This window comes from Leptodactylus fuscus, chromosome 6, assembly GCF_031893055.1.
Source record: "Leptodactylus fuscus isolate aLepFus1 chromosome 6, aLepFus1.hap2, whole genome shotgun sequence".
In the NCBI taxonomy this organism is placed as follows: Eukaryota; Metazoa; Chordata; class Amphibia; order Anura; family Leptodactylidae; genus Leptodactylus; species Leptodactylus fuscus.
In genome coordinates this window covers 90271684-90295645 of record NC_134270.1, presented here as the reverse complement: position 1 = coordinate 90295645, position 23962 = coordinate 90271684, and the positions used below count along the sequence as shown (strand labels likewise).

Below are 23962 nucleotides of genomic sequence, written 5' to 3'. Positions count from 1 at the left end.
CTCAGGCAAAGCCAACTGCGCATGCCAGTGGCCATTTTCTTGTGGCCGCTTACCCCAGCTTACTGTGTAATCAGCCACATGAAAATAGCCACTTACACCAGTTTACTGTGCAAGCAGCCACAGGAAAATTGCCGCAGGCATGCACAGTCGGCTCTGCCCGAGGCCAGACAGCAGAGCCGACTGCGCATGCCCAGAAGTTGTTTTTTGTTTGTTTTTTTTTCTTTTAATGTAGATTGTGAGCCCCACATAGAGCTCACAATGTACATTTTTCCCTATCAGTATGTATTTTTTTGGAATATGGGATGGAAATCCATGCAAACACGGGGAGAACATACAAACTCCTTGCAGATGGTTTTTTGCCCGTGGCAGGATTTGAACACCAGGACTCCAGCGCTGCAAGGCTGCAGTGCTAACTACTGAGCCACCGTGTGGCCCCTTTTATGCCCAGAAGTTTGAAGCCAGCCCCGGAAGAAGGGAGAAAAAAATGTCATTTTAATGATTGAATCCCTTTAATATCTGATTTTTGTTAAGTTTTAAAATGTCTGGTTTTCTTGGATACACAAAGGATGGTGCTGGACCAGAAGGATGCAAAAAAACGTCAATTCTACATCTTCATTTTCACAATCTTTGGAGAGTACAGTAGCCAGCCATCAGCGAAGATCATATTCACAGGTCACATAACTAGTTATGTCATCCATTGCCAATCTTGTGCTGCCTTCTACCACTTCATGGACTTCACTGTCATTGCTGAATGAAAAAATCCTTGTTTTTAGTTCTGTTTCACTACATGGAATGAAAATGTGGTATTGCTGAGTCCCTTTGACGGGTTCTACTTCACGTATCCAATGTTTTAACAAACTCTCCTCCTCTTCGTAATTAGACATGAAAGTTCGACATGAAAGTTCTAAAGCTCTGTCTTACTTCCTGACTCTGTGGTGGACAGATACTTCACATGAAGCTGGGTTCACGTTGATTTGCGTTATCAGGTTTTCGTCTTCTGCCGAAAGAAGACAGAAACACGACAGACCGTGTTTGGCCGTGAGAGCCGGTGAGCGTTTTGTGCTCTCCGTGGCGAAACCGTTTTTTTTAAAACCGGGAACAAAGTCCTGTATGTCCGACTGTGTCTGGTTGAAAAAAAAAACGGTTTCGCCGCGGAGAGCACAAAACGATCACCGGCACTCACGGCTGGACACATTCCAAACCCATTCATTTGAATGGCTTTGAAAAATGCCCGCAGGTTTCCGTTTCCTGTGCAGTTTTGGGCAGGAAACGGAAACCTGCATAACAGAGACCGGGGCGCAGATGTGAACGATCCCTTACTGACAGAGTTGCTGGCCTGTCATCTGCTGTGTATTCACTGTTCATTCTCAGGTTGAGCCCTAACAAAGCTTTCTCCTCTATCCTCTCCTGCTTCTAAGGTAGGGTTCACACTACCGTTGGTGTTTGTTAAAAACCTCCCCAAAAACGAACACCTATCATAACGAACACAAACGGACAGATAACTGATGGCTATCAGTTAGTGTCCGTTATATGTACGTTGGCCATGGTAAAGAAAAAAATTTAAAAAAAAGACACTTACTGCCCATTTTTTCGAATGGACAGAAAAGTCCTGCATGTAGGATTTTTTTGTCCGCTTGAAAAAATGGACATGGTTGTAAAAGGACACAAAGGGAAACTAAAGGACACTAGATAAAATCCCACTGAAATGAATAGAAATTGCAAAAGGACCAGCTAGTGTCTGTTGCTACAATCTTGTATGGACAATAACCATGGACACCTCTGAGCGGACACCAACGGTAGTGTGAATGCCCCCTAAGCTGTAATATAATAAAATAATACAGTAATATCTAAAAATCATGGATTATTTGGTAAATACAGAACCCACACTTTTAGACCACATGCTGAACAGATGTGAATTCAAATTTTTTGAATTGACACTGTAATAATTATACTTTAAAATATGATCCCATCGCGATCCCAACTTGAATTTTGGTACAGATGTGGCTAGGAGAATAGCAGGCACATGTGCATTTTTGGAAATTTTTAAATTGAACGTTTTATTTTCTTTTGGAAATGCGTTTTAAAATTTTGCGTTTGCGTTCGCATGGGTAAAATATTAACAAAAATACTCTTGTGACATATCTGGTGAAAGCCTGGACAGTTCTGAGTAGAATGGTTTTTATTCTGTTTCTATATCTTTTTTTTCTAGCCTGAGCTATGAGGAGAAATGTAAAGGCAGGCAACACAGAAATTCAGACTTTTTCTGAACTTTGAAAATCAATTAAAAATCAAAAAAAAAAATTTCTAGAATTTTTTTTTCTTCACATTTTGCATTTTCTGACATACTACTACCAAATAACAAAATCTCAAAAGAATTAAAAATAGAGGTAAAAATCATTGGTTCACTTGACATAGAATGACCCATGTGTCACAATAAAACAATCTCAGAATCGCTTTGATAACTAAAGTGATATGTCAGATTTGAAAAATGAGGGGTTAAAGAAGGCTTTTTTGTTCAACATACATAAAAATTAAGAAACACATCCCACAATATAGCAACCTGTTTCACCTGTGTTAAATATCTCCATTTTTGGCCCTAGTCCTATGTCTAGACCCATGGTAGGGCACAAAGGGAAGTGAGTAGTCTATAGCTTTCAAGGCACAATTGTTGGCATTGGGGTCCAAAATTCATATAGAGCTGCCTAAACAAGAATTTTGCTTAAAAGCACAACTGTGTACAACTCCTGTCACTTCACTTGGCTACAAGAAGTTGTTCATTAGCCAGTGAGAAAGATACTCCTTGCTCCAAAATCATGTTCACCAACTGTAGTGGAAGTCACACTATTTCTGTGTGTAGTGATACAGTCCCCTGATTTGCAATGTGTAAATATTTATACAGGGGACACTTGTATAATAGATTTTATAGACATTGTAGACCCCTTCTGAAGGAACAGCGGCGCGGAGAAGAATTCTAAAGTTTCTTAAGGCTATTCAGGCTTGGTAGTACTGAAAAAAGGGATTCTAATAACAGAATCCCTTTCAGAACTGTAGGGTAGATCTGAAAACAGGGGTATACAAAAAGGCTAGGTTGTGATGGGCAAATGGCACAATAAAATTGGTTAGCACTCCTCCAATGCTTGATACAAATCAGGCAGATTTTTGAAAGTATGTTTTCATACTAATAGCAGTCAATAAAATGCCGTTCTGTCAGCCTGTGCACTTCCTTTGACTGATAGGTTTATTCAGGTGCAGGAGGCTTTGAATGACGTAGTCCTGAAACTTTATGAAGGTTAACAGTCTGTGGGCTTTTATACTCAACATAAGCATTATAAGTAGCAGTCTTGTTAAAATAAATTGCTACCTGCTTATAAAAAAGGCTCTGGTCTTGCACTTCACCAGGTACAACTGAAGCACCTGGTCAGAAACACCTACATTGCACGTAAGTTTAGTTTATAGCAGCGATGGTGAACCTTTTAGAGACCGAGTGCCCAAACTGCCACTCAAAACCCACTAAATTATTACAAAGTGCCAAAACGGCAATTTAAAATAAATACCGTTACGGAACCACAGATTACAGTTGTGTGAACGGGGCTTTACAGAGCTTTCAATAATACAAACAACTTTGTACTAAAAAGGTAAAGGTCTTTGCATTTGGTATTTTTTAACAATTAATGCTCACCATTTACATCACACAAGATCTGTCTTATAGTGACCATGCAATGTTATTACAGTCTGTACTAATATCACGTCTGCTATAAAACAGATACTGCGCAATAAAAATAGTGAAGGAGCCTCCACACAGCACAATATGCCTGACAGTGGTCCCCAGACAGTATTATATGCCCAACAATAGGCTCCCCACACAGTACTATATGCACCACTTTGGGCCCCCACACAGTATTATATGCTCCACAGTAGCCCCTAACCCCTACACAGTATTATATGTTCCATAGTAGCCCCACACACACAAAGCATTATATGTGCCACAGTAGCACCCCCACACAGTATATGTGCCACAATAGCACCTCCGCACAGTATAATATGCTCCACAGTATGTCCCCCCACACAGTGTTATAAACTCCACAATGGGTCCCCACCCACAATCTTATGCACATATATACATACATACACACACACACACACAATATTATACTTCCCTAAAGTCCCATGAAGAGCAGCTGGGTGTCATACTTCTTGTGACTGCAGGCGCTGACGACTGCGTCAATGCAGAGGTCACACTCTGCAGTCAGTGTAGTCCATGGTCGTGTGGACCACGGCCTGGACATACAGCTGAAAGCAGTGATCGCTCACCAACAAGGAGTCCTGTACTGGATTCCCTGTTGGTGAGCGATCATGGCGACGCCATGCATGCCAGCAAAGAGGGGTCTGCCTGGCCTCTCTGGCACGCGTGCAATGGGTTCGCCATCCTGGGTTTATAGTACCCTATCACTCAGACAGATTCTCTCTTTTCCTCTCTCTGCCAATTTATAAAAGGGGTTTAATTATTCTCTTTGCAGAGAAGTCCAGATCTCTGTATAGCGAGACCTAAGCTGAACACATTTAAGTTCAGTGTCTCTATCTTCCCAGGTATCCCTCTTGTCATCAACTTCACAATAAGAATTAATTGTCTGACAGCTTAGACTCATCTTCCATAGTCAGGAGATTCAGTGCAATAAACAGTCTAATCTCTGAATTGCATGCGTTACTGTCAGCTACAAAAACAATATTCAATGGGTCACTCCTGGAGCCCATACAGACAGTAAAAATCCAATCCTAGCACTTTACCAAAATACCTGGGGTTTACTAGGGAGGGGCTCATGTTGGAGGCTCTTCAGAGCTTTTGCTGCTGCATCATGCTTGGCTGCCTGGCGTGTCCGACCTTTGCCATGAAACTGTTGTCCACCGATAGACAATTCTACCTGGTAGAGTATGGGGGTTACCGGAAATGGGTAGAAGTACCTGAAGAATCAGGAGACAATGATCAATAACAAGACATCTACCCGCCCATACCTGGACTACACCACTGCGTACACACCGTGGAGGGTAGCCACCTCCTCTGGGCACATTGTAGTTGTAGGAGGAGCGAATGCCTGTGTAAGGATCCAGGGGTTTGTAGATTGGTTTCCGGCCCAGCTTCATACATAGTGCATTCAGTTCCACAGTAGGAGTTATACTGTCTGTGGAAAAAAAAAAAAAAAAAAAAATATCACCAACAAAAATCAACATCTCTCATTTTCCTTTAGATCATGAAAAAAATTTCAGCAACATTCATTCAGCCCTTTATAACACAGAAGCTGCTCACACACTGACATAAGAACACCCCCGTAATCCAAATGGCCAGATGTAGCAGAGCTTAAGCAGTGCTGTAGCACAGCTCAGTATGCTCTCCATATGCAGAGATGTACATACAACTGAGTAATGCTGCGCATATGCTGCGACGCGGGAGAAGGTAGATCATCCAAAACAGCAATTGGCTAAATATAAGTGGCTCAGCGCCAACACCAACTTGCAGATGAAGCTGCGGGCATATACTAGTTCATCTATAAATGGATATATAAGAAAAGTTAAGATATAACATGGACCTACAGGAATTAAGAACACTTGTCCTTGTTAGAATAAGAGAGATCAGTTGGAATCTGTGGAGGAAGCTGAGTGTAAGTGTATGATTTCCCTGAAGCGCCACCACTGTACAAATTTAGCATTACATTGATATTAACGGGCTTTTACTGTAACGCATGGACGTGATGAGCCCTCCAGCGTGAGAGACACTCTTTCTTTGCTTTACTTTGTTCAGGTTAATATAGTGGTCCATATTTTGGGTGTTCAACTATTAGCAACCTGTTTCTTTGTAATACTCATTGAATAGGGACTTTGCCTCCAGTTTCTATAGTACCAGTGTAGAGATAGGGACGTTAGGGAGGGTAAAAATAGACATTTACCACCTAGTATACACTATATATACATATATAATATACAGTACATATATAGACTGACAAAGTAAATATGGTCGGCCACTAACGTACTCACAGATGGGACATCTAATATCAAAAAATGCACCATTTAGACCAAAGTAAAGGGCTGAGAATAAATGCCCACCCATACATATTAAACAGATGATAAATAGGTACTGAAGATATCATGATAGTAAAGGCTACAATGAACACTGCTCAAATATATTAATAATAACAACAATAATCCAATAACACGATAAAGAAGCTAGATACAAACTGCAATACAACTAATGCATATATCTTTCTTTCTTTCTTATGGTAGAGATGGAAGGGACCTCAAGGGCCATCGGGTCCAACCCCCTGCAAGTGCAGGTTTTCCTAAATCATCCCAGCTATATGTTTATCCAGATTCCGCTTGAAGATTTCCATTGATGGAGCGCCCACCACCTCCCGTGGCAGCCTATTCCACTCTCTCACTACCCTCACTGTCAGAAAGTTTTTCCTAATGTCTAATCTGTATCTCTTTCCCTTTAGTTTCATCCCATTGCTTCTTGTACTTCCTTGTGCTAATGAGAATAGGGGAGATCCCTCTGCACTGTGACTACCTTTCAGATATTTGTAGACTGCTATTAAATCTCCCCTCAGCCTTCTCTTCTGCAAACTAAACAATCCCAGTTCTTTTAGCCGCTCCTCATAGGACATGGTTTGCAGACCTCCCACCATTTTGGTTGCTCTTCTCTGGACTTGCTCCAATATATCGATGTCTTTCTTGAATTGAGGCGCCCAGAACTGTACACAGTATTCCAGGTGTGGTCTGACCAGGGAAGAGTACAGCGGAATAATGACCTCTCTTGATCTAGATTCAATGCTTGTCTTAATACATCCCAGAATTTTATTAGCCTTTTTTGCAGCAGCACCGCACTGTTGGCTCATGTTGAATTTGTGATCTACTATTATGCCCAAGTCCTTTTCCCCTATGCTATCACTTAGTTCTATTCCTCCCATACTATATATGTTTTTTACATTTCTGTTACCCAGATGTAGAACTTTGCATTTGTCCCTGTTAAATACCATTTTGTTCGCCTCAGCCCATTGTTCCAGTGTGTCTAAGTCCTTTTGAATATACTCTCTCTCCTCTCTAGTGTTGGCTATTCCTCCTATCTTCGTATCATCTGCAAATTTTATGAGTTCCCCAATAATTCCATCGTCCAGATCATTTATAAAGATATTAAAAAGTACTGGGCCCAGAACAGAGCCCTGCGGCACCCCGCTTTTGACTTTCTTCCAGTTGGATGTGTAGCCATTTAGTATTACTCGTTGTGCCCGATCATTAAGCCAGTTGTGAATCCACCTAACTGATTTTTTGTCAAAGCCATACTTAATCATTTTTTCAATAAGAAGGTTATGTGATACTTTATCAAATGCCTTACTGAAGTCAAGATATACTATGTCCACGGCATTCCCTTGGTCCAACCATTCAGTGATTTTGTTGTAGAAGGAAATCAGGTTAGTCTGACAAGATTTATTGGTCATAAAGCCGTGCTGGCTCTGGTTAATTAATGCCTTCCCATCCAGGTACCGAAGTAAATGTTCCTTGACAATTTGCTCAAAGATTTTTCCTGCTATCGAGGTCAGACTTACCGGCCTGTAATTTCCTGGATCGTCCCTTTTCCCCTTTTTGTAGATGGGGACAACATTTGCCCTTTTCCAATCTAAAGGGACCACTCCTGTTTCCCATGACTTACCGAAGATTATAGCAAGGGGTTCTGTTATTTCCTCTGCTATCTCTTTCAGGACTCTAGGGTGTAAATCATCTGGTCCTGGGGACTTGGTTTCCTGTAACTTGGCTAAGTGCTCTCTTACCAGACCTTCGCTTATAGTCAGCTTGGAGTCCTCTTTCCCCTCATCTCCATCACCATTAATGTCGATATTTCCATTAGTTTCTTGGGAGAAGACGGATACAAAATATGAATTTAGTAGCTCCACCTGCTGTTCCACCATGTTAACTGTTTCTCCTTTGTCATTCTTCAGATGTCTCTTCAGATGTCTCAAAGATGTCTCTTTAGAGCTCCACAAATAAGTGCCCCAAGATAAATAAATACACAGGAGTATAAAAGTCTTAAGAACAAAGATGTAAGGAAATATATTCGCACATGCCAGATGCCATGAAAACATAACGTGAAGTCCCACAGACACATAGGGAGAGAATGGTGCTCCTCATGAAGCCATTGTATTGACGAAACGAGCGTTGGGGCTCCAGGAATGACACTTTGAATATTGTTTTTGTAGCTGACATCTTTGATATATGCATTAGCTGTATTGCAGTTGATATCTAGCTGCTTTATCATGTCATTGGACTATCAATTACACTAAGTAACAGAGTTTTTGTCCTTGTTCATCAGATTTTATTTCCTAACAGTGCATAGGTTGGCATCACAAAAAATACAAATTATTATTCAACTTTGTTTTTATGACCAGGGCATCGAAAACAATAAAAATGTCTGATATTAGTAACAATAACGACTATATTCAGCTGTCTAGCTTCATATACAATAACAAAATGTCATAGAAAAATAATGTCATTATACAGTACTGTAAGAGTCGAGATATTAAACTTAAAAGTGTGTTTGCTTTCTAGATACATGCAGAAGACGGAAACCTGAGAATGGACAGCCGAATGCTAGTGTGAACCTAGCGTAAGTACTACTGTCCAGCAGATGTGCTTATATAGTGAACAGGCAGACGTCTAGAATATTCTACCGACGTCCATACATGGCTTGAATGATGTGGATGTTAGAAGTTTTCAGAACAGTCTAGAATATCTCACCAACATCTAGACATATAAATATACGATTTTAAAATATTGATGTCCTGGTAACAAAAGCAAAGTTTCTGAGTTTGAAATTAACGTTTAATATTCTTTTCAGATCTAAATAATCAGAAAATAACATCATTAAAACAAAGTGTTATTATTTCAGTAGTGTATCATTGTAGCCTTTATCATCATGATAGCTTCAGTACATGTGATTATTTAGCATCTGTTTAATATGCATGGCTGGGCACTTATTCTCAACCCTTTACTTAGGTATAAATGGTGTATTTTTTGATATTCAGATGTCCCATATGTCTCAAACATTTATTTGGTTTAGTGTATCTTTATGGCACTTATGGGACATTGCTATTGAGGAGTTTTTGTTTTTTTCCCATTATATTCAAGGAAGATCTCAATGTATGACAGAAAAATTGGATTTTTGTACTCAATATAAAATTCCTTTCTCAATTATTCGTTGAGGGACATAGAGCCATTATAGACCTGGCCACTACGTGGACAGTCACCATGGGCTGTAATAAACAGATCTTAAAACTATGGAAGAAGAACTTTGCCTTACTGAGTGTAGAGGACAGGGAATTGCGCTGGGAAAGCATGAGGCAGGAGTTGTCCAGGATGATACGCCAGCAGAACTGATGAGGAGATCCATGGTGATCCAAAGGTTGGTCACGGCAACTCCTTGAGTGCGGAGAATCACCATTTGGCACGTCATGACTTTGGTCATGTCTCTGGTAAAAATTGAGGGGAAAGGGGAGCATTGGGGGTTGGGTTTCCTTGTTGGTTGGCCAGTTGCTTGGTGTTGAACACAAAGGAAAACACAAACAGAAAATTACAAAAACGCAACACAAAGCAGAGGAACTGCTGCTGATACTGGTCATGAGAATGTGGAGGTAGGTGTGAATATCAATAGAGGAGAGTATTCGCTGGACTCCAGAGACACCACCACCAACAGTGGTAACCCCAAGAACCTGCAGACGCAGAAAAATTGATTGTACCTCTTAAAGTCCAAAATGGGTTGAAGGGACGTTATTTTTGTGGACGATAAGGAGGTTGAAGTAAGAGCCCTGGAAATACTCTGACGTGGGCATGGAAACTATGAAGCACTGGGGACAGAGGGCGAGGGATCGCCTGAAGGAAGACAAAAGTTCAGAGAGGAAGGGAGGAGAACAGAGTAACCGATCGATAGCACCTCTTGGACCCAGGTATTGTTGATGGTGACAAGCCAGGTCTCCCTAGAAGGAGAACATCCAACTCTCCACTTGAGAAACCCCCAGTAGTGTTGGGGTAGGATATTTCAGGCAGAGAATGGCTTAGAGGACTAGAGGCGATACAGCCATCTGGGTCTGGCTTTGAAAGAGGGATTCTTCGACCAGGAGCCTCAGAAAGACCTCTGGAGTGAGAGGTGGCTTGGGCAGGCTTTTTCTGGCAGTCTCAAAGATTAGCTTCTAAAGGCCCTGGAGAAGGGAAGGGCGACAATAGCCTTTTTTAGAGGTGAATTTAGCATTCCATGACCAAATCTAAATTGTACGGCAGATGGCACAGCACTGGCTGCCGTTTTGGCTGGTGGATGAACTGTCTCCAGAGAGGCAATGCAGAGGTACTTTGAGGCATGCAGGACCTGAGAAATGAGCAATTAGTTGTTCTGGAAAAGGAGGGGAGCTCCAAGGGGAAGGCCCTTCTGGTACTTTGTGGCTTAGGCAATGCCACTGGCTGCCACAAAGGCTGTCCAGGAGTGTGAGTTCATCTTTATTGTCCAAGGGATAACTGAGGAGGACAGAGTCTGCCTGAGGTAGAGTAGTGGCCTCAGGCAGCCAAGCAATGGAGGAGTCCACCATGGAAGGCTTGGACCAACTGGAGACACACTGATCAGGAAAAGGAAACGATACACCCATCCTCATACACCTGAACGCAGCGCCCACAGAGGGGTCCATAAATTTGGCATAAATTGCTGATGAGCCGTCTACACCTGTATGAGAACAGAAATAAAGATAAAAAGCACAGGTCATGTCTGCCTCCTACAGACAATAGGCTAAAATAATCACCAAAGGGATGGAGGAGAGGGCAGAACTGACATATTTTCATTAATTTTCTAGTGTCAGCCTCCTAGTGGCCAGGGCACATAGTGCCATGTCCCCCAAGGATATGAATAAGAAGATAAGTGACTTGCTCAACCTTACTGCAGATTCAGTTGCTGATTCAGCTTATTAATCGGAGACTAGGCATTTGAGGTGGATGTCCACCTCAAATTCCTCCTCCATTTCCAAGTGAACATACCTTAGACTGAGGGCTCAGCAGAGTGACCACTAGGCTCAGGGCAGGAGAGTCTCTCTGTCTGAGATAGTGACTTCAAATTTGGGAAACCATTAAAATGCTACCATTCCTGGGGCACATCTTATGTCATTCCTTCTGTAAGGAAGCTTGTTATGCGATGTAAAGCATTCTATAAGTTTTGTCCAGTACTAATTTTGGATTACTTTTTTTTTTTTCCGCAAAATATCTCTTAGCAGGCTGAAATAAGTTTGCAATCGAAATACATGTGCTTTCCTTTATTGGCTTTTCTGTCTTTTTGCTGGTCTTTTCCAGACCTTGTTGTAAAACTCCTGCAATAAAAATTTTGAATTGAAAAAGTCTGCAATCGAAACTGTACATTAGACAGGTTTACTCATCAGGGAACCCTGGTCACAGATGTAAAAGGGAAACAGAATGATCTTTATGGGTTAGGCAGGAGAGCCTCACACTCAAGAGAATGTGTATACCTTTATGCCCAGTGTATGGCTTCTTACAACAGAAAATGCTACAGATGTCAAGAGCATGATTCTGGGGCAATAAGCTCCTAAAGATAGTAATGTCTGCATGTCTTAAGTGTCAGCTTCTATGACAAGACACAAATAAGTGGTATATATTTACCAGTATTTAACCTAATACAACCACTCCAGGCCCACAATACAGATCGAAGTGGTCATTGCAATGGTAATGGGAACAAACAATGAGAACAGATTTCATAATTGTTATTTATCTCACCAAATTCCTTGCCCCTCGCTTGCTCCAGCACTAACAAGGTTATGTGTGCCAGCACTGAAGTGTAGCGAAGGAGTAGGGAATCCAGGGAGCTAAGATCAGTATTTAATGATGAAATCCATGCTCCTTTATCAATCCCTGGGGCCTGGCATGTGGGGGTCTGTATGGGGCATATCAGTTAATGCTTTGGGCGAAAGTTATGGAACCTACAGCACACGTACCACATCCAATCCAATCACAAACACAAACCAATTAGGGTGGTGTTTTATTTCTTTGGTGTGATGACTTTTAGAAGAACACACTGCCATTGCATGAATTGCACCGCAAAGGTGCCCACTGGTCACTGGGGCTGTCAGCTCAAAGCCTGTAAAAATCAAGAATTAGCCCTGCAACCACACTGAGATACCCGAATGAGGATTACATCCCTTTCAAACAAGACAGCCTAGCTGTCAACCTGAAGAACAAAACTGCCGGCATGCATGATAGCAAGCTGAGAATGAGGAATCTGTGAATAATGAAAGTATAAAATTTTATTAGAAAATGTGGTCTTGAAATTTAGAGATTTATATGTTTTATGCCTTGTATGCAGATAGAACTGCTGCAAAATTCAGTATGCAGGTGCACAGTCCTTTGGAGGGTGCATCTGAATTATGAAGAGGTGAGTGCCTCACCATAAATGAAATGCACACTCCGCTGTTGCAGGGCATATGAAGACTGATGTTGAATATGCCATGTTTCATGAATGTCCCCAAGTGGGCCATCATCCCCAAAAGCAAGAAATTGGTTTACAAATTGGCTGACGTCTACTGCATCTCATTGATATGACCATGACAGCTTCTGCTCAACGAAAAATATTTGTGGCCAGTGGATACAGAGTAACAGTCACCAAAATCAATGACATATAGCAAATCTCAAATTAAATACAAGTGAATAAGAATACATATCAGAATCTAGAAACAAGTCTAATACCAGAAGCAAATGAAAGAGAACTGGTCGCAAGATATTTGGTGCCAGGAAAAGAAGTCATGTTCTTGTCTGGAGAGCTTATAATTTATCTGTATCACCCCAGTAGTGATGGGTTTAGGGAGTGGGGATTCCCCATACCAGAGGACCCACTAGAAAGTTGTACCTGGATTTTTTCCCTCATTGCGGGAAGAGCGGGCTGTAGGCTTTGGATATTTTGTCCCCTCCAATGCTTTGGCAGCTGCTGCATGCTGAGCTTTTTTAATACTTGTTCCTTCAGCCTCCCAGTACTGGTCCCCAAGAGTGAGCTGCACGGTGAACATCTGCAGAAAGAGATGAGCAAATGTCACCACAAGAGTAAACAAGAAAGAGAGTGGGTATACTAACAGGGGGAATGGGCATGAGGAGAAGAACTGCAGTAGGACATGTAATGTCACTGGTCAGAAAACTGCAAGACTCTATGATTTTAATATAGATAATAACTACAAAAATAGCTCATGGACACCATCACACTTCCACTGGGCCAAAATAAAATATATACATTATAATATACAAATATAGATCATACACACAGACACCATTTAACACATAGGAAATCTTAAAGCACAAACAGTGGATCCAGCAGAGAGTCTCATTCTGCCAGTGCACAAGAATGACAGCTGCAGAGCACTGATGCTTCATTTGAATTGAAAGAACAGGGACCCTAACAGAGACTATTCGCTAAATCCCTTGGCAAGTGAGAAAATAGGGTTTCTTATTTTAAGATTTCCGCTGTGTTTAAAAAAAAAAAAAAGTTGGCAAATCTCTTTACATATTCCTTTGTTTTGCTACTGATTATTGCTGTGGCTGCAACTCTAGTTCTTGGAACAATGGCAAGCCACTCAATTCATATGGATAGGGTAAGCCTGTGAGGATTCTTAAATGCAGGGGTTGGAAGTAAAGAGCTGAAGTTTGTGTGGTGGTACCATTCAAGTACAGAGGTCTGACTGAAAGAAGAGCAGGGTGAGAAGAGTTCAGAAAGTTTGATGTTGAGAGGAGCCTAGTAAGGACAAAAGAGAGAAAGGAAATAAAGCCAGGCTTACAGCATAATGAATTGTGGTTGGATGGAGACTAGTATCTTCATTGTTTATGTCCCTCATTTTGTGATAGTTTGATGAAAAACCCATGCTTGTGTATGGCTAGTTGACCATGTTGCTGGACCCAGAGAAAGACTATTCCTAAACCAGTTACTTAGGGTCCACCTATGAGGTGATCTGACAGCTGCAAATATTGGTCAAGGCAATTGCACTGAAGACCATGAAGGCTGAATTTCTGTTGACTACGGTTTTGTGGTTGCAGGCTGTAACATGGTCATGTTCCCTGTAATTATCTGTGATGCAGTAGCATAACAGCGTGTTCTTATTTCTCCATGAGACCCTAGCCAGAGTGGGCCATCACTAATAAGAAGGGGCACACGTATTTGGCTGCATATATTAGTCACGTCTAATAGAACAGCCCCAAAAGGAGCATCTTGATTTTGTCTACATTCAGATTCTTGGAAAGAGGGGAGGGGAGTCACAGCCCAAAAGAGAAGAGAACAGAGGAACAAGAAGAGGAGCTGAATACCCACTTGTTTTGGGCGATCTTCTCCCACTCTCTCAAGAAGACTGTAATCCTGCCATCGTCCTAGGGGGATGACCTGGGGAGTGGGAGACAAGAGGCTCCTGAGGTTACAATGTAGAGATAAGCTGCAATACACTAGCAGGGCCACTAATCACCTAAGAAACATAAACCTCACAGCCACCTTCTGCAGACATACTGACACCCCTCCTATAACAGCAGATTGATCTGCCCTTCATCACATTCTCAAACAACCAATATCTGGGGATGAGAGTCTCACAAGTTACTTCCATTGATAAAAGGAGATACCAGAACCCAGTACGTCAACATGTCCTGGCAGATTATTACAAGCAACCCTAATCCTGCAGTGTTTGGTGGGTCTGTCGAGATATTGTAGTTTGGAGCAATGGCAACACCATTGTTTTTATGTTCACAAAGAGCTCATTCTCAAACTGACAACACCTAAAAAAAAAGCAATACCTCAAACTTCTGGAGAAGGGTTTTGCCTGGAAGAGACGCACACTTGCTGGCACTCCGGAGTGTTTCTGGACTTGGATGAGTTTAGACGGCTGTTCAAGTCATTTGGTCTATATCTGACTATATCTCTTCCTTTCACTATCCATTTACACTCTGTATGGATGTATGTTAATGAGCGATACATATACAAGTGGATGAGTGAGGGCACAATCTCTACTGTAAGCTTATATGCTTTTATAGGGCAAAAAAAAAAACATTTTATTGCTATTTAACCCTGATAAGTGGGTGCATTTATATACATTGCATACCACGAAACGTGCATGTCGGGTCATGCTATTTTGTTTGAATGCTATTGTGTGTTTTACTAGCCCTTCTTAGTTTGGCATATACAAATTGTTGGAAAGGGTTAATCAGGGACGGACCCTGAATTAGGGTGAGGTTCCGGTCAGGGCACTGGCTATGTAGGGCGGTGACCCTGTATTAGGCTTTAGGGTGATTTTAGTCCCTTCCCAAGACTATCCTATAGGGACTGTCGTTATTCTCTATATTTCACTCTATTTTCACATGAAATGGCCTTTTTTGGAATTTTCCCACCACGGATTGAAATCGGGTAAGTGTGATTGGTTACCTTACTTAGGACCGCCGTGTCCACTGTAAACTATTCCGTGGTTGTGGAGTTGTTCCATTGTTTTCTATGAGGTAACATGTCAGATGTGTGACTTTTAAAAAAATATATATATATATTTTTGTGTATATTTATACTTTTAACTTATATCATTAAACGTCTTATATCTTGATTGCTCTTTTTGGATTTTAATTGGATTAAGTGAGCAACATTTTCTGCATTATAGAGTGTTTTTCTTGTCTGTACATTATTCTGGAGTGGTCCCCAGAAAGACTTTTTCTGGGATGGTATAAGGAAAGATTTTTTCGAGATTTATCTTCCAACCTAAAGGATTCTAGCACAGACAGAAAGAACTTCTAGATGTTGAGTCAATAGTTGAGGAGAAGAGGAAATCGATAAAAAAAATCATCACAAAAAAGGCACCACTGACTGAGGCGGTCATCTTCTGCTAGGATGAAAAGGAAATAAAACTCCTGCGAAATCTCTTCCTAAAGAACAGGGAATACCACCTTCTCCTGAAGTAGAGAAAGGATTGGTAGCTCAAGCACTTTTCTCTACTGTGCAACACATTATATATTTTATGAAATTAACTTTCTGTTCTCCTTGACATTCTTCCTTGTGTTCTATTTTTTATATTAAACATTAAAAAAAAAAAAAACACCAACAACTTCTCACCACCTCTAACAAGCTTTTTAGAGGGATGAAAAGGCATTTTTTGCACTAATTTCAGCACAACTGGAATTTTTTCTTTAGACTCAATCATTCCTAATCAATCCTGTTAGTTTTGGTGTCTGATATGCTATTTAGGCTATGTACTGTCAGGAGGGCGGTGCCAGAAAGTAGAAGACAAGGAGTATGACTGAGCTCTGACACTGACTGCCTGTGATTGAGCTGATTTGAGCAGACTGATATTATTGACAGTAAGAAGCTGAGGTGTTTGTCGACTGGAGTTCCCAGCACCAATGAGATGCGGACCTATAAAAAAAATAAATAAAAGATATGCATGCGCCTTTCTATGCAATGCGATCAGCAGCTTGCTACCTGCTGAACATGCAGTGGCCAGGATAGGAGGATAGAGAATATTTACACAAATAAATATATACAGTCCTATGAAAAAGTTTGGGCACCCCTATTAATCTTAATCATTTTTAGTTCTAAATATTTTGGTATTTGCAACAGCCATTTCAGTTTGATATATCTAATAACTGATGGACACAGTAATATTTCAGGATTGAAATGAGGTTTATTGTACTAACAGAAAATGTGCAATATGCATTAAACCAAAATTTGACCGGTGCAAAAGTATGGGCACCTCAACAGAAAAGTGACATTAATATTTAGTACATCCTCCTTTTGCAAAGATAACAGCCTCTAGTCGCTTCCTGTAGCTTTTAATCAGTTCCTGGATCCTGGATAAAGGTATTTTGGACAAAAAATTCAAGTTCAGTTAAGTTAGATGGTCGCCGAGCATGGACAGCCCGCTTCAAATCATCCCACAGATGTTCAATGATATTCAGGTCTGGGGACTGGGATGGCCATTCCAGAACATTGTAATTGTTCCTCTGCATGAATGCCTGAGGATTTGGAGCGGTGTTTTGGATCATTGTCTTGCTGAAATATCCATCCCCGGCGTAACTTCAACTTCGTCACTGATTCTTGAACATTATTCTCAAGAATCTGCTGATACTGAGTGGAATCCATGCGACCCTCAACTTTAACAAGATTCCTGATGCCGGCATTGGCCACACAGCCCCAAAGCATGATGGAACCTCCACCAAATTTTACAGTGGGTAGCATGTGTTTTTCTTGGAATGCTGTTTCTTTTTGGACGCCATGCATAACGCCTTTTTTTATAACCAAACAACTCAATTTTTGTTTCCAAAATGAAGCTGCCTTGTCCAAATGGGCTTTTTCATACCTCAGGCAACTCTATTTGTGGCGTACGTGCAGAAACGGCTTCTTTCTCATCACTCTCCCATACAGCTTCTATTTGTGCAAAGTGCGCTGTATAGTTGACCGATGCACAGTGACACCATCTGCAGCAAGATGATGCTGCAGCTCTTTGGAGGTGGTCTGTGGATTGTCCTTGACTGTTCTCATCATTCTTCTTCTCTGCCTTTCTGATATTTTTCTTGGCCTGCCACTTCTGGGCTTAACAAGAACTGTCCCTGTGGTCTTCCATTTCCTTACTATGTTCCTCACAGTGGAAACTGACAGGTTAAATCTCTGAGACAACGTTTTGTATCCTTCCCCTGAACAACTATGTTGAACAATCTTTGTTTTCAGATCATTTGAGAGCGGGCTGTCCATGTTCGGCGACCATCAAACTTAACTGAACTTGAATTGTTTTGTAGAAAGAAATGGTCCAAAATACCTTCATCCAGGATCCAGGAACTGATTAAAAGCTACAGGAAGCGACTAGAGGCTGTTATCTTTGCAAAAGGAGGATGTACTAAATATTAATGTCACTTTTCTGTTGAGGTGCCCATATTTTTGCACCGGTCAAATTTTGGTTTAATGCATATTGCGCATTTTCTGTTAGTACAATAAACCTCATTTCAATCCTGAAATATTACAGTGTCCATCAGTTATTAGATATATCAAACTGAAATGGCTGTTGCAAACACCAAAATATTTAGAACTAAAAATGATTAAGATTAATAGGGGTGCCCAAACTTTTTCATAGGACTGTATTTATTATATAGAAAGAGGTATTGATATGCATTAAGTCACCCAAAATTGATAATTGAATTAAAATGATAAATACATATACAAAACATAGCAACCCACTGCCAACAGAGGCTATATAAAATTCATATAAAAAAAAAAAAAAAAAAAGCCCCTTTCATTGCACACCGAATAGCAAGATAAGACCTAGGGGTTCCCATCTGTAGTTAGTGGTTGCATAACTCCCCTGGATTGGATTACCATATACTACCATTGGTTCAAGACACTTTCCCAATACTTCATCTATACTTCATCTAATCCTCAAGTGGACAATGTATTCAGTTAAAAAATCTAATACAGCTCTCATTTTTCAAACAATCAAATATACTGTGCCTATTTGCTCAATTGGAGTGGTGCTAAATGCACCAGCCAGTGTTATGTGTCAAAGCTGCATGCCTAGAAACACTGTTTCACATACCCTTTGGTGACATTGCATCTATGGTTATTAAGGTGGATTCTCAGGCATGTAGAGGTCCTCCTCACATACTGCAGCCCCCATTTACATTCTAAAAAATAAATAAAATTAGATGAACAGTTTATAAATGTTTGTATATCAAAACTCTTAAGTGTGATATTACTAATAGAAGAGCTGCGTTCACAACTAATCGTTCAGCAGAAATTGCAGAACTAAGGGCTAGTTCACACAGGGACCTTGGAGGCTGATTTTGACAGCTGATTTCACTTCAAAATCAGCCTCCATAAAATGTAGCCCTATGTGAATTGCTCGCTTTTTTTTTTCTGCTAGCTTGGCCCAAAATTCAGACCTAAATCCTATTGAGCATCTGTGGCAAGACAAGAAAATTGCTGTTCAAACACGCTCTAGATCCAATCTAGCTGAGCTTGAGCTATTTTGCAAAGAAGAATGGGCAAAAATCTAAGTCTCTAGATGCGCAAAGCTGGTAGAAACATACCCCAAAAGACTTGAAGCTGTAATTGCAGCGAAAGGTGATTCTACAAAGTATTAATATAGGCAGGCTGCACACTTTTGCACGTCAGACTTATTTGATTAAAATTTTGAAAACCATGTATCATTTTTGTTCCACTTCATAATTAAAAAAAAATACATTGTAAGGTGACAAATGTGAAAAAAGCTCAAAGGGTATGAATACTTTTGCAAAGCGCTATTTATGTCAGAATGCTCAGGATACTACCAAGTAGAAGGTTACAGTACGACTTCCTTTACGAGGAGTAGGATAGAAGTGGACTTCGATTTCAGATTGGTATTTATTAGTTTGAGGTGACTCACCATATCAGCAATGGGGGAACTCCCTCCATTCCTTCTTACAATTATTAGATGACTTGGTCATCGTGGCAAAGTGTCTACTGAGGGAGAGTTTTATTTCAAATTTATTAAGATCAAGATATCCTGCTCTTTTTGAGGTTGGGATGTAATGTTTTTGAATCAACCTTTATTCCCTCCTCTGATTCCATTTTTGGTTTTTGTATTCAAACGGAGACTGATCAGATTCACTGTCTGTGGTGGCAGTGCCAGAGTGAAAGTCTTCCCTTGTAAGGCTAAACATCTGTGGAGTCAGGGTGAGTGGGAGGTCTAAAAACATTCCAAAGTGGTGCGATCAAATTATCGTATTGAGATACCACAGGGGTGTTGCATGCTAATAAAAGCATTCTTCCAGCTTCGGTGGCATTCAGAAGTAATATCACACTTGAGAGTTTTGACAACAGAACATTTATTTCATTATTTTTCAAAATGTAATTGCGGGCTGCAATATGTGGGAATGAGCCCTACATGGCTGAGAATCCACCTTAAAGGGGTTGTCCAGACAAAAATGTTTAAATCATTGAAAAACAATTTTTAAAAAAATGCACACTCACCTCTCCCCGATGCTCCGGTGTCCTCCCATGCATCCTGGTTCTTCTGTTCCAGCGGCATCTCCCAAGTCTCTTCCGTTCCAGCGGCATCTCCCAAGTCTCTTCCGTTCCAGCGGCATCTCCCAAGTCTCTTCCGGAGATCCGCTGAGGCCAATCAAAGACACCACCAGAGCAGAAGAACCAGGACGCATGGGAGGACATCGGAGCATCAGGGACGGGTGAGTATGCTTTTTTCCCCCACTGACCCTGAATGATTTAAACGTTAAAAGGGTTGCTGATTTTTGTCTGGACAACCCCTTTAACTGTAGATGTAATGCCAGCAGAGGGTATATGAAACGGCTTCTAGGCATGTAGCTTTGACCCATGACTGTGACTTTGGTGCCTTTTGCATCTCTGCAAATGAACAAAAAGCCGCATACAAGCATGACGGCTTTAAAAAACAAGAGATATATTGGATTTTTAAAGTGACATAGTCTGCTCTAAGATTAACCCGTTTATACCTAAAGTTACATTATTGGAACGGCAGCCTCCGGCTGAGCTCACACGGGGTATTTTGGTCAGGATTTTGAGGCCGAGTCCGCCTCAAAATCCTGAGCAAAAAGACGGCTCCCATTGATTTCAATGTCAATGAGTTCTTTTTTCTGGGAGCTGTTTCTTTCGGCTCCCAGAAAAAAAGAAGCGACATGCTCATTCTTAAGGCGTATTTGCGAGGTGAATCCGCCTGAAGACACTCCCTCCTCCCGACTAGGCCCATTCATTTGGGCCTAATCCGGAGCGGAGTGCACAACTGGATGCCAATGCACTGCACAATCATAAAGTCGCAGCTACCCATATTTTGGACCGGAACCTGAGGCGGCCTCCGTGTCAAACTCCGGTCCAAAATACCCTGTGTGAACCCGGCCTCATAGTACACAACTCAAAAATTTCAATCTCTGGCATAAATGGAGCATTGGAAAGGGTCTGTTGAAACAACAGTAGTATACGGTAATCCAGGGGTGTTAACTAACCCCAAATGTTATTACAGATGAGATCCGCAGCTCTTGTTCAGACTAAAAATGTCCTTTATTTCTTCACATTAAAAATATGGTACAGAAACCATGACAAACAAGTGAGAAAGCAGGAAAAACATGAATATGGTTAAAAACCGCTAGTTGTTACATGTCTGGCTGACGCGTTTCAAGACACTAGGTCTCAATCATAGCCTGTAGGTTACTCTACAAAAGTGAAATTGCTCTGGTTTTTAAACTCTGTGTAATGATCATTCACAGCTGCTTTTAATTACACTTCCTTTCTAAGGTACCGCACTTACACGTGACCATGTACTCTAATACTCGACTAGATACTAAGGGTCCATATAGTTTAAATAAATATCAATGTATCCAAATATAAAAGTGTATATAGACATCAATACAAATATATAATACAGATGGAGAAAAATGAAAAAATACATGAGGGTTTTTTCTTCTCTACGGCATAAACGTGTACTAATACCGGCAAGTCTGATTCTACAATGCAGAGCTCCATTCAAAACTTTAACTAGGTCACATGACCTCCATGAACCAATCAGGATCTGCTACTGCTTTTCGTCTCGATGTCAATAGCCGGAGTATTTCATTCATGATCTTAGCTGGTCACTTGGTGAATGGTCGCCAATCTACATTCAACAAACCTCTTCATTGCTTTAAATCTGTAATATACAATGGATCGAAGCTACCTTTAAAGAGGACCTTTCACCACTTTTGGGCACAGGCAGTGTTATATACTGCCGGAAAGCTGACAGTGCGCTGAGTTCAGCGCACTGTCGGCTTTCCCGATCTGTGCCCGGTGTAAAGAGCTTACGGTGCCGGTACCGTAGTGCTCTATGGTCAGAAGGGCGTTTCTGACCATTAGCCAGAGACGTCCTTCTCCCTCGTGGCGCCTATCGCGCTGTGCTGTGGAGCGGGGAGGAACGCCCCCTCCCTCTGCTCACATAGACGAGCATTATCAGGAGCGGGAGGGGGGAGTTCCTCCCCGCTCCACAGCACAGCACGATAGGCGCCACGAGGCAGAAGGATGTCTCTGGCTAATGGTCAGAAACGCCCTTCTGACCATAGAGCACTACGGTACCGGCACCGTAAGCTCTTTACACCGGGCACAGATCGGGAAAGCCGACAGTGCGCTGAATTCAGCGCACTGTCAGCTTTCCAGCAGTATATAACACTGCATGTGCCCAAAAGTGGTGAAAGGTCCTCTTTAAACTATAAACAGCAAGGGATGGCCCCGATATGCTCTATCAACAAATTGGTAAGTATGTCGAAATAAAAAAAAAACAAAAAAACAAAAGACTATATTGAGATGGGTTTGTTATAGATATTGTAAACTCAATAAATTAAGGCTAAATCTGATCTTAAATTCAGACCCTGCGGTTGTCGACAGCCAAACCGCAGGATCCAAAAAGCCTCTCTTTTATGAAGGATCTCCTTAATATTGCCGCCTCTAGGTGACTCCCATATTTTTTCCATCCCCCAAAATTGGAGAGTGGGTACCGACCCTTTATGTGTGACCGCAAAATGCTTCGATGCCCCTGATATGTCTTCTAATATGCCCTTACTACTGTCTTTAATGTGCTCTAAAATCCTGACCTTCAAAGGTCTCGATGTACAGCCTATATAATCAACCCTACATTCCTCACATCTGATGCAATAAACTACCGCATCGGTACCGCAATCTATATGTGTACTATACTTAACTTCATAGTTTGTGGCTAAACTTCTCAAACTTGTTATATTATTAGTGTACTTATAAGTTTTGCATTTTAATTGTTTACATTGAAATGAGCCACATAACCCCGTATTTTTCCTAGCAGTTGATTCTTCTACACATAAAAAACTGGGGAATAAATCTCTTCCCAAAGTTAGTGCAAATTAATCTTCAGGGAGCACCAGGGACATTATTCCTGTTCCCCGACCACCCCTGTGTCATCAGCCGCCTGTTTCTCAACACCCCCTTCTTGAACAGCGATCCCTCCTTCTACAACTCTTCACTGCTTCCAGAACAGATAGTCAAGTACAGCACATGTGGGAGATTTTAATCGCGCTGTACGTAACTAGCTGCTCTGGAAGCAGTGAAGAGATGTAGAAGGAGGGATCGTCTTTCAAAAAGGGGTTTGGTGAGAAACTGAGGCCGCTGATGACACAGGGGTGGTCAGGGGAACAGGGATAATGCCCCCTGAAGGTTAATTTGCATATGAAGAAAACCAGGTTCATTCAAAAACGCTGCAAGGATCAAAAAAAGACAGAATTGCCTAAAATAGCCTTTCTAAACGCTATCTAAAGACATGCTTATTTAAAAAAAACAAATCTAGGCAATGTTAAACTCCCTTTAACCACTTCCCGACCGGCCCCCGTAGATTAACATCGGCGCAGCTTGGGCTCTGTGCCGTGCCGATGTTAATTAATGGCCCCTTTTAAAATGGGGATCGGGTCTCCCCAAGGGTCGGGAGCTCCGTGGACCCAGCGCTAATAGCTGCTGGGGTCCACAGAGACATGATCAGACCTGATAGATTCAGGTCCCGATCATGTAGCAGCCAGTTTGTTGCAGTATCAAACTTTCCCTGACATGAGATGCCGCCCACAGGACCATTTAATGAGACTGCCTGACACTGTCCCCTGCCCACCAGAGCCTAAATAGCATATCAGGCACCACAGGTAATGGCATTGATTGCTCAGGAAGAGTAAAGGCTAGAGAAAAAAAAAAACTACAGAATCAGTGAAGCAGCACCTATTAAATGATGCAAAGAGCTGGACTTGGAGGTGGTGAAAGGCCCTCTTTAAGAGAAGAATTTTTTTTTTAAAATCCTGATTTTTCCATTTTTTTTTATGAGGACTTTGATATCCTCATAAACAAGAAACACTTGCATTTACTCAGTGTCTAGCCATTCAAACATCTGATTAGAAATATTTT

General features: G+C 41.3%; 1 protein-coding gene across 5 annotated transcripts in view; it reads right to left on the bottom strand.

Moving 5' to 3' along the window:
* Window positions 1-23962, bottom strand: part of STAU1 (staufen double-stranded RNA binding protein 1) — a 66788-nt gene that overhangs the window by 30150 nt on the left and 12676 nt on the right. For 2 of the 5 annotated variants that reach the window (XM_075276781.1, XM_075276783.1), the window contains exons 4-7: window positions 14372-14440; window positions 12929-13085; window positions 5036-5177; window positions 4794-4959 (exon numbers count right to left, since the gene is read on the bottom strand). In XM_075276781.1, the coding sequence (XP_075132882.1) occupies window positions 4794-4959; window positions 5036-5177; window positions 12929-13085; window positions 14372-14440 (534 nt within the window). Of the gene's footprint in view, window positions 1-4793; window positions 4960-5035; window positions 5178-12928; window positions 13086-14371; window positions 14441-18608; window positions 18697-23962 lie in introns of all 5 variants that reach the window. The other 3 variants (XM_075276782.1, XM_075276784.1, XM_075276785.1) reach the window with 2 other exon arrangements.